Source organism: Arachis duranensis, chromosome 10 (genome assembly GCF_000817695.3).
Source record: "Arachis duranensis cultivar V14167 chromosome 10, aradu.V14167.gnm2.J7QH, whole genome shotgun sequence".
Taxonomy (NCBI): domain Eukaryota; kingdom Viridiplantae; phylum Streptophyta; class Magnoliopsida; order Fabales; family Fabaceae; genus Arachis; species Arachis duranensis.
In genome coordinates, this window is record NC_029781.3 from 11,801,153 (window position 1) to 11,819,845 (window position 18,693).

Consider the following 18,693-nt stretch of genomic DNA (forward strand, 5'->3'; position numbering starts at 1 on the left):
AAAGAGGGTTTTGAGATGTTCAAAAGGTTTAAGTTGAAAACATCATAAGGCAGGCACGCAAGTAAATAAATTGAAAATAAAATATTGGAGAAAAGTTAAGGCTTCAGAGTTATCTATTTTTCCGGATTAACTTTTCTTACTAACTATTTTAATCATGTAGGATTTAATTTATGGCAAACTATATGTGACTAGACCCTAATTTCTTAGACCTTTCTAGTCTCCTTTAAAATTCATCGACTGCCAATGCCTTGGTCAATTAATTCTAATTAGTGGGTGAAGTTCAAATTCCAGTTTATATGCCACAAAAATTATAATTACCCAAAAATAAGAGGATTATATGTCACGTATCTTATTAAAACCAAATAATTAAAATTTAGGAGAACATGTTTTCAAGCTGTTGTTCAAGTAAAGAGCTTTTCCAAGTTTTACAAGAACTCAAATAGAAAGAGGGTCATACTTCCGTTCCACCCAAATTCATAAGATAAAGAGCGAAAACAATTCTTAAATTATAAATCCACACATGAATTAAAATAGAAAAAGCAATAAAATCAATCCATACAAATAGAGAGAGCTCCTAACCTTAACAATGGAGGATTAGTTGCTCATGGTTCAGAGAAAAATAGGATTCTAATCAAATGTACAGAGCTCCAATCTGATGGCCTCTCCAAGTTAACTAATGGAATTCCTTTTTATAACTAATCCTAATTAATTTAAAATCTAATTATCTAAAATTAAAAATAATATCTTTTCCTAAAAATAAGATTTGAATTTAAATCAGAATAATCAGCAGGTCTATAGTTAATGGGTGGGAACCACATGTTTTGTCCATTCTGTAGCTTCTAATCTGTGTTTTCTGGGCTGAAAACTGGGTCAAAATAGCCCAGAAATCGCCTCCAGCGTTTTTCTGCGTTTTCTGTACGTGGCGCATGTCACGCGTACGCGTCAGTCACGCGTATGCATCGATGCTCTTTTTCGCAAGTCACACGGACGCGTCGCTGAGCAAATCTTCAAATCACGTGTACGCATCAGTCACGCGCACGCGTCGCCATGGAAAGCTCCAAATCACGCATACGCGTCAGTCACGCGCACGCGTCGCTCTTCGCTGCCATCTCCTTTTGTTCTTGTGCTGCAGAAACTTCATCAAATCTAGCCGAATGCTACCTAAAATAAATAAAAATTACAAAAGACTCAAAGTAGCATCTATATTGGCTAAAAGATAATTAATTCTTTATTAAACTCAATAAATTAGATACAAATTCACTAGGAAAAGACAGAAAAGATGCTTACGCATCAGTCGTCGTCCAGCGCCTCTCCCTTTCTGGCAGCCACCGCGTCTTCCTCCACTCCTCCCTGCACTCTGCCACTCTTTGTCTGCATCATCAAGAATGGAGCCTCTGACTCAGGTTGGTTCTTGATTTTCTTTTGTCTGATTTTTCACTGCTTCTATTTATTTTTCTATTCTGTTTGAGTTAATTTTATTCTCTTAAGAAGCTAATTTTGCGCTGAATCAATTGATTGAGAACTGAAATTAGTTTTGGTGTTAATGTATGAGGATAGTTTTGTTCTTTTGTTCCTTTTTAATTTTCATATAATTGTTGAGTTATTATGTTCTGTATTCTAGTTTTGTTCTTGTGTTAAAAACCAATAAGTAAGATATGCAAGTGTACTGTTTGTCAAATTAGAAGTAAGAGTATCATTGAATTATAAATATGATACACTTAGAATAAGATATGTATGTGAAGTGTAATTACTCAAGGCTATTCTCAATTGGATAGAGTCACACCTCTTTGTAACTCAGAAGCTGAAAATACCCATTAGTATTTGACTATTCTCTATTGGTGGACACGTGGAGAAAGAAGTTGAAATCAAGGAGATCTGCCACAGTGCTAAGATTTGAGGATCCCACCCAGGACATGATGATTTTGTAATAGGTTGATGATATTAATAGGAGAATAAGATATCAGGAAGGGTGTGTTTAGTTGATGTGAATGGTCGCCCTTTCCCTCTTATTTTTCTTCAATATTTCGATTTCTTTTCCCCTACTTACTTGAGCAATTGAGACCCAATTGGCTCTACTTATTTTCCCTTGTAAGAAACACATCACTGATAATACTAGTACAAATAATTGCATCTTCCTTATTGCTTCCTTTTCTATTTATTTTTCTGTGTTCCTTACTTGGAGAGTGAGTATTTAATGCGTATCTAGTGAAAGAGAAAGCTGTTTGTGTGCCTAAATAATTCGAATATTTATGGTCAAGGTTTGATCAAGAAATTGGAAGTGTTTGATAGGCTTGCAATGTCAATTGGAAATGGCCACATTGATACTGTAGAGCTTAGAACCGAAAGTGAGCTATCATAGGTTTGGTAATCTGTTTCCTTTCTATATAAATTTTGGCAACAACGACAACAAACTTTTAATTTATTTTTTAACTTGTTATGTTTTGGGGTGATGGAGGAAAAATCAGACACTCTTTAGTGGGATTGAACTCTAATTTTATCCCTTATCTAGAAGACTAGTCAATAAGTTGGTCTTTCTATGAGTTTCTCATGGATAACTAAGTTTATAATGATAATATGAATAGTTTGGATACAGAGAGTTTTATTGATGGCAACGCTGCATGGGTGAGAACTTACTTGCCAATGGTGTACTTTTCTTTTCACAATGACTTGACAAAATTGAAAGATTAAATTATGATATTTTTCGTTGAACAAAAGAGTTGTCCTGGGATACAAATATTCTTGACCAGTTAATTTAGTAGGGTCTTTATTAGTCTAAAGCTGTTTGATTATTTTCATCATAAGCCAAGTAAAGTAATAATTTAACCAAAATTTTGTTAGTTATTAAAGTGGTACACTTTAAGATTGGATTTTGCCTTCATAGTATACCTACATTATAATGCAAGTTTGTAGCCACGGTCGGATTCACAACATGCATGATCACAAGAGAATTAATCTTCTACCGCTTCTTCTCTTACACGAAGAAGCTCCTGATACTGGCAATATCAATTCCTTGACAGAAGTTGCATATGCAACTGTAGATTTTGAGTTTCCATTGCAAAATTGGGTTCATATTAGATGTGAGGTATCTTCTATGATTACTTGAGGATTGTGTTGTGTCCAATATATTGCATGTTTCTTCGGTGTATAGCCTTTTTATCAGTGAGCTATAACTATGACCTGGCTTTACTTACATTTTATTATTGTTAAGACATTGACCAATTTGCATTCGATGTTGTGTGTTTACTTTATTTAATTAAAAATAAGAAGTAAACAAAGTTGAATAAAAAGAAAAGACTTGCAATTTCCTCAACGATAAACCTTCCTTAAAGCACATAATAGTTAGCAAATAACAGGGCATTTTTCTTACTTTTGCTTTGACACACTAATCCTTTTCCACTGTCTCTCTTTTTCTCTTTACTTCCCCCCTCTTGCGATTCCACATATATGATGTAGCTATTTGTGTCATTACAGGCTACAGATTAATGGAGAGATTGTTGGAGAAAAATCGCTGTCATCAAATAAGAAACCCAGTTCAAATGATTTAAAAAGAAAATAGTTTTGGCAAAACACAGGCTGGACTTTTGAATGATGTCATCAACAACAAAAAGTCATAGAGTTATAATCTATATATTATATTTTTAATTTATTCATGTTAAAATTGCTGATTATATCTCCCTTTCAAGTGCTTGTGCTATCAATTTATAAAAATTAGGGCTAGTTCCACAAGGTTAGATTTACAACATAGGATATTTTTATTATTTTTATTTTTATTATTTTCTTGTGGGCATATGAACCGTCTAGTGACATACGACATTATATTTTGTTTATATTTGTGTTGGTATTTGTTTGCCGGATTATTTAATGTCTCTATTTGACTAGAGATATAACTATTATTATTTTTAAGGTTGGGTTTTCTTGACCATCATTATTACTTCTATGTTTTATGATTTTTCCGCTAGTGGTGCTTATTATTATGCCATTTTGACATTATGATTGATTTGATCATAATTAGATAGATTCAGAATCAATACATATTAGCTAATATTAGTATCTTTGATATATGAATTGAGCTCTGTTGGGATTCGAAGTGAAGATTTTTCCTTTTACTTTTGTTTTATCTTATTTATTTATTAGCTCTGAAGGATATTTCTTTGCATTTTGATCATTCCCTCTTGATGTGGGAGTTCTAGTGCAAATGGGGTTTTCTCTTTTTTTCTGGGATTTTGAAGTGGAAGTGGGAGTTCGAGTGATTTGGATTATACCAGAGAGAAGGGGCTGGTTGATGCAGCTTTTGTTTAAATAATTAGAAGTTCATTTATGCTCAGTTTTGAATATGCTGCCTGATCAGGAAAAAAAGGTAAAGTTACTCAACTCATATGTGTGCCTTTCACTAATCTATTATGTTTCACTCAGTAAATCACTATTGATGTCTTTGTTATTTATGGTTATCTTTCAGCAGTTTGTTGAACTACAATTCCCAAATTCACATATTTTTTGTTTATTAGGCAGTCAATGACAAACAAAATGAAGCCATCACAGCTGCATCTAATGAGTTGGCCAAAAAAAAAAAGCGATCTTGAAGAAAATTTAAAACTTTCACATGATTTAAAAGTAAGTATAGTTTCATAATGATCTTAGGCTTTCTATTTCTTGTATTTGTAATTTTCTTATTCTGCTACTTATTGGAAACTATTTAACTGGGTTGATAGATTCTCACGCTCATACATAGTTGTTGCCTCTCCAGAAGTTGTTAATACAAAATACTGACTTCATGTGTTGTTGGGCTTATTGAATGCCTGAAATAATGATTGCTTAACTTAAACTTAGAAGTTCACATTTTGCTTGGGTTAGGAATGGTTCTTATATGTGGTATACCTCACATAAGTAGAAGTTGTTTAGGCTTGAAGGATGGATGAAGCATTGGCCCTTAACCTTGTATTGAAACATAATATGTCTAGAATCAAAGTGGCATTTCATGCATTTTCTTAGAGTATAGTCTTGATCTAAAAGTAATATTAGAGTGCCCACTAAACTCTAGTTGCTGCCTTGCTTCGATGAATTCATAACTCTTAATTCCATTGATAAATTCTTGGTTTCTCATTGATTATGTCACTCATTTCCTTAATTCTTAATTAGGATTAGGATTTCACTTTGTTATAAATAGAGATAGTATTCCTCTCTTTTAAACACATCATGTTCTATTAGAATAATGCGTCCATATTGTTTAATAATCTTTCTTCTTCTATTTTCTTTCTCTTCTGCTTAAAACTTATAGTCTCAACAGGCAACTATATGATATTTTTTCTTGTTCCAGGTGTTAACCGAATATTTTTTGGTCTCAGTAACCGGTGCAGCCACAGTCACAATAGCAGGGGTAGTCAAGGAGGCCGTCACCATATTGGTATGAACTACACTTCGATATTATTCTTATCTTTTGATATGAATATCCAGTGGTTCCTCTTAATATTGTATGTTTATTACCAGATCCTTTTGGTATCATTTTTATCAAGATTACATTGCTTCAGTATATGAATTAATTTAGTACTATATTTAATATAACTATTGCATGTTATGTTCGAATAGGATAGAGGTTTCTTAGTGTTGCGGTTGCTGATTGTAGATTTACTTGCGCTTTCTGATTATATGTTGTTTATGTGTAGGTTGCGGTATTGTACTTTCATGATAAATTTACATGGGTGAAAGGACTTGGTCTTTGCACTATTCTGTTTGGTGTCAGTTTATTCAGCTGGTACAAGTAAGTCATCAGCAAACTTGTCTTTCAAAATTCTTTTTCCTTTAATTCTATTATGCTTGTTTATATGTTTTTTCGGTCTATTTTTCTATTTTAGATATCTGAAGCTTCAGAAGGGCCATTTTGGTGAAGGCGAGGTGGCAGTGCTTCACACAACAGATTCTGCTAGCAAATATGTTATTATTGAGGAGATGGATTAGCAGGATATTTGAAACCTTCATAGCAACATCTTCAAAGTAAGTCCCTCAGTTGGACTGTTGTTAAGTGATGCATGGAGCTATAATAACTTATTTATCTACAGATATATATAAATTGACTTTCCCTTTTTAATCATAAGATCATTACCGCTTGTCTTGGTCATCTCAGGACTTGAATGTTGATGTTATCAACTACTACTGCTATATGGCACTCATTAATACTTTGTCAATGAAAAAATGTACCACTTTTATTGTGCATCTTTCTTGTATACCTTTCGTTTATGATATAAAAGAGAAATTTTTTATCTTTTCTCACTTTTTATCAATCGCTTTTAATAGGTATATAAGAAAAGTGTATACTAACTACTAAGTAGTGCATATAAGATCTCTCAATTTCTATATTTGTGTAGCTCCTACGACTCACCTGCTGACCGACTTCATGTCATGTTTTCAGCAGTTACTTCTTGATGCTTCCGTTGGATTTGTGATGTGAAGGTGCTTTCCAAGTTTATCAGACCGGAGGAAACAAATCGCCCGGCGATGATCAACATTTAAGCCCAATCATTCATCACTTCCATTTTAAAATTTTGTAATTGAATATCTTGTATTCTGTTATTGTTTCATCGGTAGCACAAATTTTGGTATTTTTGACTTGAATTGTCAAGATATATTTTGTAGATTAAGGCAGCAGGGTGTAGTAGATCAAAGGTTCATTTTTGTTTTAATGTATCAAGTTACATGTTACTATTTTTTGTTCTTATGTAATAAATGTAACTCTTTGATTTTGTTCATCTAATTCTGAGTAATGTTCAATTTTATAAAAGGGGAGTATAGATTCTGAAAAACACTCAGTGGGTAAAAAACTCAATGGGTAATTTTGAGTCATCTAACTCTACTGTTTATATGCACGCTTTTATAGTCCTCTATCATTACTCAATATTATATAAAACCAAATTAACAAAAATGGGTTCAAGACACAAGACTGAACTCACAGATTTGTCTTGAAATAAGACAAGTTCTTGCTTACATTTTCTGTTCAATAAAATAACTAAAGTAATAATTGAGACTAGTTAATAGAACTCCAACAAAAGATACTGCCACAGTAGTTAATAAAATTTTGAATTGAATCTAAATTTAAATTTCTCATCAAATTTATGCCTGGAAGGAAAAATAAACAACATCTTATTGCTAAAATGGAATAACTACATCAATTACATTCCTAATTTTTCTTCATTAGATATATAACTACATGCTTTTTATTAAACTAAATGAAAATAAGGATTGGCCTTATGAAATTGGACCTATAACATGAGGATGAAAAAAAAAACCCGGCCTAAATACAAGCAAATACAAATTACAATGGCAGTGGGATGGATCATCTGAGAGATTCCCAAAATTATCTTGGAGATTTTGAAGAGAGACATCTCCCACATGAGACTAACTTCAGCAATGCTCTTGGTTTTTGGGTTCGAATTTTCAAGCAGGACAGCTGCCAATGCAATCAAATAAATCAATAATGTGTATAGTATGAAGCTGAAGCATAAAAACTACAAACATATGTATCAACACTGCTGTATTTTTAGTTAATAGTCTTGCCTGAAAAGTTTGAATATATTCTTGATGGTGGATAAAATATTATTATTTTTATTTACTTCAAAGGAAAAAGGTTCATGTATGAATTCTAACATTAAATTTAAATCATGCAACATATGATTACCTTCTGACGGGTTGCTCTTGATGCTTTCTAGCAAAGTAAGCTCCTTGATTTTAGTTCCAGTTTTTTGCAGAGTAAGAATTTTAGAATCAATAGGCAGTTACAAAAGAGACAGTACTAGTTTACTAAAACAGAAAAACACCACTAGTACCCAGGCTAATGGAGATTTTAAGCAAGCTACCATCCTTGAATTACAAAGTGTACACATCGAAAGAAAATGGATAAAGAAGAAACATACAGATTCTCTAGTTCAAGCTTTTCAGCAATGGAAACTGCTTTGCGTTTCAACCACCCACTTCGCTAGCTTTCCGCCTGCTGGATTACATGAGCAAGAGATACCTTACTTTTTACAATACTTTTACTTTGACTTTGTTCCCTAAGCTTTCTGCAGTCCAAGTGAAACTTAACCATTGGATTTCTTTGGGAAGCTGATGCTTGCCCTATACTTGAACCTTCTACACTTCTGTAAGATGTTGCATGAGCGTCAACTTGCTGTGCATCATTCTTGTGCTCTGTTGGAGAAGCTGCTTCTTCTATGATTTCACCCGTTGGATGAGCTCGAGCGACACCGACACCGACACCACTTAATTCTCTAATGTGTGACGAACTATCATCAGCAGCAGGCAATGTAAGAGGAAGTTGAACAGCTGAGCCCGCATCTCTAGTTGACTCGCATCTAATTTCTATCGTTACAGATGCTCCGAGGACAGATTCAAATACTTGTAAAATGTGACCTGTGAACTTCTCAGCCATGGATTTCGTCATTTGAGAACTAAACATTAGCTGCACAGTTGGAGCTGCACAATATTGCATCCTCTATCATTAGATAAATGGTAACTAATTGTCAATACAAACAACAAAAACAGGATGGAGACACATAAGCAACATACCATAATAATAGCAACAATATCAACACATTAAACAAAAAAGAAAGCTACTTATGAAAGCAAATAAAAAGCTGCATAACTGGATTAAAAATCACTGTTAACTTTATGACGAACCCAAAAGCAAGTTTTCAATGCATTTTGCTACAAGGCCCTTCAGTTGACTAACATTAAGTGTAATCAAATACATAAATCAGTTTACATAATTCTTCACAAAGCAACATGCAAAAATGAACAGCGAGGAATTGATGTTTACCTGCTCCAAAACTGTCAGAGATCAGCTTGCCTTCTTTATACAAAAATTGTCTTGGTCCAGTAACTTGAATCCTCTCAAGAACCTCTAACCACATCTCTTCAATACCTTTATGGTTTTTACTCAATATCTGCTTTTCATTCATTCTACTCTTGTTGGCCATATGTGAATAAGTTTGTTGAGTGGCAGAACCAGACACATTGGGAGAGGCGCCAGAAAGGGAGAGGCGCTGGACGACGACGGTTGGACGGGGCTCGACGATGGAGGGCGAAGGGGCATTCAAAGAACTTCCATAGAGGAGAAAGACGCAGCATTTGCCGAGTTGAGTGGTTTAAGCTTCCTTCTCCTTTAGGTTCTTTAAAGTCCGTGGGTGGCTAGCTACCGAGATCAATGCAGTCAATTATTGCTAGGATTTTTCCGTTTTGGTGTGCTTCAGAAGGGAGGGGGCACGAATGATATTAGGAGAAGATGAAGAATAGATTGATTTTTTATTTTTTTGATATGTTTTTATTTGCTTCAGAGGGGGATGAATGATTAGGGAAATTGGAGAAGACGAAGAACGATTGATTTTTGTTTTTTTTTAATATGTTTTTGTTTGTTGTTTAAATTAATTGAAACTATAAAATTAGAATTAATTGAATTCTAAAATTTGATTGATTTAAAAGAGTATTTTTGTCTAATCAAATAAAGTAAGGATGTTTAAGACTTTTTATAAAATTAAATAAAAAATATATTTTTATTTTTATTTAATTAACGGAGTATATTAGTAAAAGTGGTGATATAATATATATTTAAAAAAATTAAATGCTGACGTGAAAAATAAATTTCACATGATTTGTTACTACTTGTCCATATTTTAAATGTATCCATACGTATGAATTTATTACCGTACCGTAACACTTTTTTTTAATGTCACAAAGCATAGAAATTTTACTATTCTGTCTAGAATCTCCCGTGCATACAAAATTGAAGCTTACTATACAATAAACAATTAAAATACCACGTGTATGTATTTTGTATTCATCAACATAATTATATATTAAATGATGCCTGAATTTCTTCCAATGTTTTGCCCTTGGTCTCAGAAATCCATAGTATTGCAAAAGCAAGGGTGATGGCAGAAAAGGTTGCATAAATTGTGAATGTTCCTGGTTGAAACAAGATTCTATTAAATTAAGTCAAAATAAAAAGTTGTAGCCTCTTCATAAAAAAAAAAAAGAAAAGAAATTAATCCTAAAAATATAACTTTTAGAAATTAAACTTTCCTTCTTTATTATACGAAGGCAACATAAAAAGAAATGGCCATCGATTAAAAAAGTGATTTGCAAATAAAGAGAAAATAATAAACAAAGAAGAAATATTAAATATGAATATATAAAGTGGCCTAGGGAGCTAGGAAAGAGAGAAAATACCTGGATTACTCCATTCTAGAAGCATGTTAGCAGTCAAGTTTACTAGTGAGGCAGTGAACCAATTCATAAACGTAGCTACACTTCCAGGCGAACAGTAATGACGCGCAAAAACAGCAGAACATACATGATGACCAAGTGCAGAAAAGGTTAAAGCAGTGAAAAAGCCAAAATAGCACAGAACGCAAAGATTGAAGCTAAAGAAGCAGCCTCCAATGCCACGGAAAAAGTTAAATCTGCAGCATCGGGTGAGTGTCTTTAAGTAATAAATAATGAGTCCAAGATCAAACAAGAAATTGAACATCACAAGAACAAGTAATTTTTCTCTTTGGTTTATTAATATTCATTATCCAAACACAGTGATAGTTTTAAAATACGAAAAATGAGAATTGAAGTAGTTCCTTGTTAAATTGTTCATCTTATATGTTATTATATATAAAACATTAAAACCCTAATTAGAACTTGAGTATTATTTTTGGAAAAATTGATGATTGTGTGCTGTGTAGATACATCCCACTACGCTTCAGAAACGGCTTCAAGTGCCTCAAAGAAAGTAAAAGGCGCAGCAGCATATGGAAAAGTCACATGGTTCTGAAAACCGGATCGGACTGGCCGTCAAACCGGTTCAACTGGGAACCGGCGATCAAGCGGTCCGATCCTCCACGTATAACCGCTCAAAGGAAAACCGCTGAAAAAGAGGGAACCACGCGTGAACCAAACCCCCCTCCCTCTTCCCCCAATCATTCATTCATTATTTCATTTAATCACTTGTCACTATACTCCCTGTACCGGAGATTGGAGAACTCTGAAGCGAAGGAACCCTAGCCCTCCATCGTCGCCGCCGTTCCCAGGTCGTCAGCGCCGCCGCCGTTCCCAGGTCGTCAGCGCCGCCGCCGTCCTCAGGTCGTCAGCGCCGCCGCCGTTCCCAGGTCGTCGAACCCTAACCCAGTAACTCGGCAGGTACTCTTCATCTTCGCTGGCTTCTCGGCACGGAACCCAGGTCAGTGGCTCGTCTTCATCTTCGGTCTTCTCCTTCAATTTTTGTTCCATTTTTCTTCAATTCTTCTTCGGTCTTGGTTTGAACTTTGAAGTTTGGTTCTTCAATTCTTCTTCTTTGGTCTTCCGTCTTGGTTTCCACTTTGGTATTCCCTTGTATTTGCTGGTGGTTAATGGTGGAAATTTTACAAATTTGCAAATTTGTATGTATGGTTCTGATTGCTATGTTAGTCAGTAATACTTACTCTGTTACTCTGTTTTAGTGTTTTAGTCGGTAATACTTACTCTGATGGCTCTGATAGTGTTTTACTGGTTTACCAGTTGCTGATGAATCCTAATTTGTTTGTTGCAATATTGTTGAATGCTGTAGGCTGATGGCTCTTAATTTTTTTGTTCAAATTGACTGATGGCTTTGTTTGTAGTTGCTGGTTTTGCTGGGTGAAGGTTTAGTGTTTTGGAATGTTTCATAATGTGCTAAGTTTGTAATTGCTGGGTGAAGGTTTAGTGTTTTGTGATTATTGGTTAATGTTTTGGTTTAGTGTTCTCTCTTTTTCAGATTTCCCTTCTCCCTGTATTTCTGCATGTTGTGAATTGGTAATTAATAAATTTGCCTTTTTGCTGTAAATTGGGACTTTACTAGGATTTGTTAAATTTGTTGCTGTAACTTGAATTTGTTGCTTCCCAGTCGCAGAATCAGAACAGAATGCTCAGTCAGTGCTTGATTGATTGGCTTTGCTCACTGATTGTATTTGATGATAAATTTTAAATTTTAAATTTGCACTGCCTATGTTACTGATTCACTGTTCTTTTAGTGCTTTTTGTTGTTGTTAATCATTGTGATGAGCTTTGTTAAAATTTGCACTGCCTATATTACTGAGTGTCCTTCAGTGCTTTTTGTTGTTAATCATTGTGATGAACTTTGTTAAAATTTGCCCTGCCTATGTGACTGATTCACGGATTCATCCCTCTCGTCATTATCATTGGCATGAACTCCGAACCAAAACCCCAACTCTCTGGATAAAATTGTAACAAAAGCTGATTGGGACTTTTTCTTCTACTTAAGGTATGAATCAGAATGATGAGGCCAAGTTGTGAATACACAAGTGTCAATGGACTATAATATATATCGAGTTTGTGACATTAGAAGGGTGTAATAATAACAATAATGGAGTCATGTTATTTGAATATTGAGGTTTAACATTTAAACTCTCAGCTTCTCATCCCTGTTTGATTCTTCATCTCAGGCAATTGAATCGAATCAACCAGGCCTTCCTTTTCTTTTTCTTTTAGTTGATTCTTAATTTTTCTAATATATGTAGCTTTCTGAATCAAGTGGATCAAATTATGTAGTTTTCTTGATTTGGGATATTTTCGGAGAAGCATTAGAAGAGCTATTTTATTATTATGTTTGCTATAATAATATTCACATGTTCTGTATGCTTGTGATTGTTTCGGTGTTTACATTTTCTTTCCAAGTCACTTGTTGTGGTTGTTCTTTGAGTTAAGGCTTTGTATGTGTGTGTGAGAATATGTGATAATGTTGAATGCTGTTGCATCTAATAGGAGTTCTTGGAGTACCCTCATCTTTGGTCCTTTATAATTTATTTATATTTTTATTCTAAAACGATTTTCTGGTTGAACCACTGATTGGACCGGTTGGACCAATGAACCAGTGTAAAACGGTTTGATGACCGGTCTGGTTTTCAGAACCTTGGCTAAAAGTGATAACATTTTATTGAAATTGTTTAACATAACAAATCAAATTACACCATCGATTATCTCTTAACTGCCAAAAAGGTAATTTTGATATCTTAAAATGAGATGGCACTGAATTCAAAACATCTTAAAATTGTTGTTGTATGTGATGCTTAAAAAAGAATATTAGCCATTCCCAGAATTTTCATCAGGCGTAAGATCAAAACAAATTCAAATCAGAATAACTAACACCATAAACATTGTCTTTTTTTTATAAATAAGTTGCTCCATCTTCAATAATATTTTAAGAATAGTACTTACAACAAAAAACATTTTTATCAAGCTGCAATTAGAGTTATTAAAATAATAGCTCCATCTAATATATGCAACTCTTTACAAAATGTCCATTTAATTTGCCCTTTTACTTGTCTCAAGTTCATAAAAAACAATCATGTTTATAATTTCAATTGCTTGAGTATTTTATAATTGATCATTACTCTTACAAAAAAAGTACAAATAATATTGACCATACCAGTCAATTATGTAAAAAATTTATAAATTTAAAGTACTTGTTTTGAAACTACAACCAGTGCTAATTGTCATAATTTTTTAACGATATTGATTTTTATTTTTTCGTATATACATTTAGATAAAAATTCAGGTGCATACTTTATGTGAAGTTGATAGTTGAGAGTCATTAAATAAAAATTTTAAAATAATCAAATTATTTAATGTTCTTAACTATTAACTTTACGTAAAATTGATTGTACATAAATTTTCACGATACACTTAATACATAATAGGGTCCTAAAATATCCAACACTACAATTTGAAATTACAAAATTTGTTATGCATTGCAAAGCTTAGGTATGAAGTCATGGTTTCTTGGCAGAAGCATATGCTTCAGCGACTTTGTGTTTAGCTTGGTCATAAGTGGCTGATGTTTTATCTTTAGCGGTTATAACGGTTTCTCCGATAGCATTGGAAGCTTTGTTTGCTTGCTTCTTAGTTCCTTCGTACTCACCAGAGGTTTATCTTTTCCGTATTCCACTGCACCTGCGGTTTTGTCTTTTCCATATGCCACTGCGCCTGCGGCTTTATCTTTTTTAATTGGTTTGAAGAATACCAAATAATTGATTTTAACTAATATTGAATACTTGTGTTAGTTTACTTATGCGTATTTTGATTTTATTTTTAGTTATAAATTTTGATGTTTGAAGCTATTTGGAACTTTTAATGGTAAATTATAGATAATTTATTATGTGAAATCGTAAAATTTTGAATTTTATTAGCTTACAATTCATTGAATTTAAATATTTCAAATTATGTATTAAATTTTTAATAATTTTATTTTATATTTAATTAAATCGGTTGAACTCCGGTTGAACCCTGATTGAACTATTAAACTATTGAATCAGTCGCTTCACCGGTTCATTGACCGGTTCGGTTCTCGCAACCTTGGGTAACATTGCTAATAAATAAATAAAAGAAGGAGGTTCTGATTCCAGGAGGATCACAAGGGCGTTGTCGTTGAAGTTCATCTTCAGAGCTGAGCGAGTGTTGTATCTGGTTGAAGTTTTCTTCAAGCTCAAATAGTGCGTTCCCCCCTCTCCTATCTCTTCGTTACCTCAAAAAGCTAACATGGCGGTTGCACCCTATATCACTGCTGCTGTACCTCCTAGGTTTGCTTCTCCTTCCCATTGTGTGTTTCCCACAGTTTCTCTAAATTACTAACTGACTCTTTATTTTCTCTTTTTGATGTGGCAGTTGCGCCACAAAACTCTACTCAGGGTTGAAACTTCAATCTCCAAGTATCCCTAATTCCCTTGCGTGTAAACCTAATGTCTCCGCTGAGTTCTACGGAAAAGTTCACAAGAGTCTGCATTGCAGGTAACTGTCTGACCACATTTGTGATTTTTCCCCTTTTTTCTGTTTTTGTTAATGGAGAAAGTTTTGTTCTTTAGCTTCTGCAGTTTGCCTTATTTTGAATTGGTGCCATTTTTTGGTGTGTGCTTAACTTTGCAAAAATAAGCTTTGGCATGGATGATGATAGTTTTGTATTTGAATTGCTTTTCTTATACCTGTATTCATATGTGCAATTAACATATACTTGGTTATATGCCTAGAATTGTGCGCTTTCAGCTGATACATTCCATGAAGGAACGGTCTTTTTGCAAAATTTGAAGATTGAAAGCAATAGTGAATTGTCTCTTTATGCTTAAATTTTGTGGTTGGTCTATTATGTTATGTTGCTACTGTATGCTTTGTAGGTACATCCCTTTGATTGCCAAATTTTCCAGCATAATGTGTTCGGTCCACTCTAATGCAATTTTTCTTGTTGCAGAAAGCTATGCTGTATCATATCTTTGATATTGTTGTTTGGATTAGCGAGTAACTTTTAACTACAATTGAGTTTGTCATGATTACTATTATATATTATAACAAGGATTATTCTTTTTGTAAGTTCTAACAAATTTGAATTATGAAGAATCTTCTTTAGTCTTTACGGCTTTACACAATAGTTGATAATCTTTGACATCGTGAAAGTGAAGTTAACAAATAAAGCATAGTTTATATCAGATAAAAACGATATACTTAGAAGAGTTTTCACTAATGTCAAACACGTCTTTTAATTAAGAGATTGATACAAGGTGTATAAATCTTGCATATTTTCAGGTATGCTAATCACAAACCAGCAAGGGCACAAATTCAAATGATGCCCATAGGGACCCCTAGAGTCCCCTATAGGACACCTGGTGAAGGAACTTGGCAATGGGTTGATTTGTGGAATGCCCTTGTAAGTCAATAATACATCTTAATATATATCATTAATATTATGTTTTTCTGCATCTAAAAGATGCTGGTTAACATCGCGTCACATACTCACATAGAAATAGATCGTTACACATGAACCTCTAGTTTTCTTATGATTTCCATCACTCTTTAAAACATTTCTAAAAGTAAAGGGTTATTGGATGCAGTATCGAGAGCGTGTTCTCTTCATTGGACAAAACATAGATGAAGAATTTAGTAACCAAGTATTGGCAACCATGCTGTATCTTGACAGTATAGATAACGCCAAGAGGATGTATATGTACATCAATGGTCCTGGTGGAGATGTAAGTTTTCTTCTAGTGTTAGATGTTTAGTCAATTAAATATTTCTCTTTTGTGCCCACCTTTGTGTTGCTTAGTCATGTTTTTAACATGCTTAAGCTTGTTATTTGTGCAGCTTACACCAAGCTTGGCTATCTATGACACTATGCAGAGCTTGCAAAGTCCTGTAACCACCCATTGTGTTGGCTATGCCTATAATCTTGCAGCATTTCTTCTTGCAGCCGGAGAAAAGGTATCGAGTTATATTACTATCTGAGTATCTGTTAATACAAACTGTGAAAGTTCTCTGTTTGATTAAGAGGTTATAGTGATTTCCAACGTCATGTAATCATGCATGACATTGTGTGACTGACGAGATTTATTGTTGCATCTTACAGTTGTTTCTTCACGATTAATATGAATAAAAATTATGCCTGAGATAAGGGGACGGTTGAAATAATTGGAGCATTAATAAATCACTCAGTAGTCAATATAACAAGAAAAAAATGAAGAAATATTTTCTTATGCTGCTTATGTGCTGCCTAGTGCGTTCTTGATAGGACGTGTCAATTTGTTATTAGTAACATCAATTGTGTTACATTTGTTACAAGGTAAAAGATGGAAAGTTTTGTAGTTTGAATCTAAATAGGGGGGGCAGTCTACTATATACAGACTTGGGATCACATTGAAAGGCCCGATCTCCCTCCTTCCAACTCTTTATAAAAATTCAGTAAAAAAGAAAAGAATGGTAATTGATAGGGAGTGGATATTATCACTCCAATATCCACTCCCTAATTGACAATGCCAATCCTCTACGAATATTATTCCCAAATTACCCTCACAATGAAAAATTTTCTCTCATCACTATGGAAAATTAAATAGCGAGGATGGAACATAATTTTGAAAAATCACACAAAGGGAGTGGCAGTATCTCTCTCCAAAGTCTCCTAATTTATACTGTGAAGTCCATCCTTATTTGCATCTTAAGCTTCCACTTTCTGTTCCATTCCATTGTGTTGTCACATTCATGTTGTATTGTTTACTTTTCTGCAATTTGTTGTGATGTGCTTGTATTTGTGTTTATTGATGTCTAATGGGTTATGAAAATAGTTCCCGACATCTATTAACTTTGTGATGATGGTCTGCTGTATTGTTGAGGGCAACCGCTTTGCAATGCCTCTTTCCAGAGTTGCTCTGCAATCTCCAGCGGGAGCTGCTCGGGGTCAGGTATGTAGATATCTCTTCTGAGATTGAGGTTATTATCACTCCTCAGATGTGTGAATATGATCGCTTTTACTCTTTATGCTAACGCCTTGTAAATTTTGACAGGCTGATGACATCCGCAATGAAGCAAATGAGCTTTTAAGAATCAGAGATTACCTCTTTAACGAGTTGGCTAAGAAAACAGGCCAGCCTGTCGAGAGGGTCAGTTCATTCAACAATGAAATACATGGAGATGAACATGAAAACCTGTTATCTTAAAAACTTAAGGCCTGATTGGTTTCTATTTTTAGTTTCTACTTCCAATTTGATGATTTTGCGAGGAAAAAAATGACAACAATCAAGATTTTATTGTTTTTACCTTTCCTCGCATAATCTTGAAAATAGAAAATACTGAAAGTGGAAATGGAAACCAAATAGGCCCTTAAGTTTGTAGTTTGCTTCCATTTTATGATCATTTGTGTCAGTTCCTGGGTATTTATTAAATTATAAGTGTTTATCATTTGAAACTAATTTTTAATGGCATTCAGATCACCCAAGACCTGGGCAGGATGAAACGCTTCAACGCACAGGAGGCTCTTGATTACGGGCTTATTGATCGAATTGTGAGGCCACCACGCATTAAGGCTGATGCGCCTAACAAGGAGGCAGGAACAGGCCTTGGTTAAGAACTCACGGTTTGTCACCCAGCCAGAGTACTCATAATATTACAGAACTAGGATTGTTTCTCGTGTTTTATTTATCTCCTTAATTATTTTCAGAAATATGTATAATATTTGAATAGTTAGAAATTGTTGCCAAAGATAATTGGTTCTTGTTCAGAAATGGATGAATTCCACTTGTTGAAAGCAGTAAATAATGCAGTTGAAGCTTTAAGTTCGTAACTCTACCACATCCCCATTTCTTATCATGATTTTATATAAGAATTGCTCCTGCCCAAAATGCTAGATATATCATTCCCTGGAAAATTAACCCAAAAAGATGATTAGATATTTTAAGATTTTTGTGCATAGTGGTCAACACAAATTAGAGCGAGTTACTGAAGAGAAACAAATTCCTGCTCCTATTGAAATAAGTAGCAATTTCTCTTGTCAAGTCACTAGTACATGGTATGCATCTATACGTCACACATTAGGAAATAAACAATGGTAGCAGTTATTTAGATATTTGTATACTTTTTCAGGATAATTTACTTGTATAAATCATTTGGGAAGCAAAACTACATGATTATTCTAAAAGCGATGATTATTCTAAAAGCGATTCCAATACATGTTTGTCCGCCAATCTATTGTGTAAATTGTGTGGATTTAACGATTTTCTTTTGTTCATAACTACCTACTAAAACCAATGATTAATGACAAAGGGAAAGCTAGGCTAAATCATGGTATCTGAATCTGTTTTAGGTGCAGAATGCAATAAATTACGCTGAATACAACAATTTATGTTCGTGAAAAGCTACTAACATAAAACATAGCAA

The 18,693-nt window shown here is 34.0% G+C and overlaps 1 protein-coding gene across 2 annotated transcripts; it reads left to right on the plus strand.

Moving 5' to 3' along the window:
- Positions 1–10,224: 10,224 nt before the first annotated feature.
- On the plus strand, positions 10,225–18,100 carry LOC107469108 (ATP-dependent Clp protease proteolytic subunit-related protein 2, chloroplastic-like). Of its 2 annotated transcripts, none has more exons than XM_016088491.3 (10): positions 10,225–10,457; positions 10,716–11,209; positions 14,319–14,582; positions 14,668–14,790; positions 15,577–15,697; positions 15,882–16,019; positions 16,132–16,248; positions 17,154–17,222; positions 17,325–17,420; positions 17,747–18,100. In XM_016088491.3, exons 3-10 carry the CDS (start codon positions 14,542–14,544, stop codon positions 17,882–17,884), a joined length of 843 nt encoding a protein of 280 aa, XP_015943977.1. In that variant the 5' UTR covers positions 10,225–10,457; positions 10,716–11,209; positions 14,319–14,541; the 3' UTR covers positions 17,885–18,100. The 2 variants fall into 2 exon arrangements, with proteins under 2 accessions (XP_015943977.1, XP_052111373.1); XM_052255413.1 differs by having other exon boundaries at positions 14,409–14,582.
- The last annotated feature ends 593 nt before the right edge of the window (positions 18,101–18,693 follow it).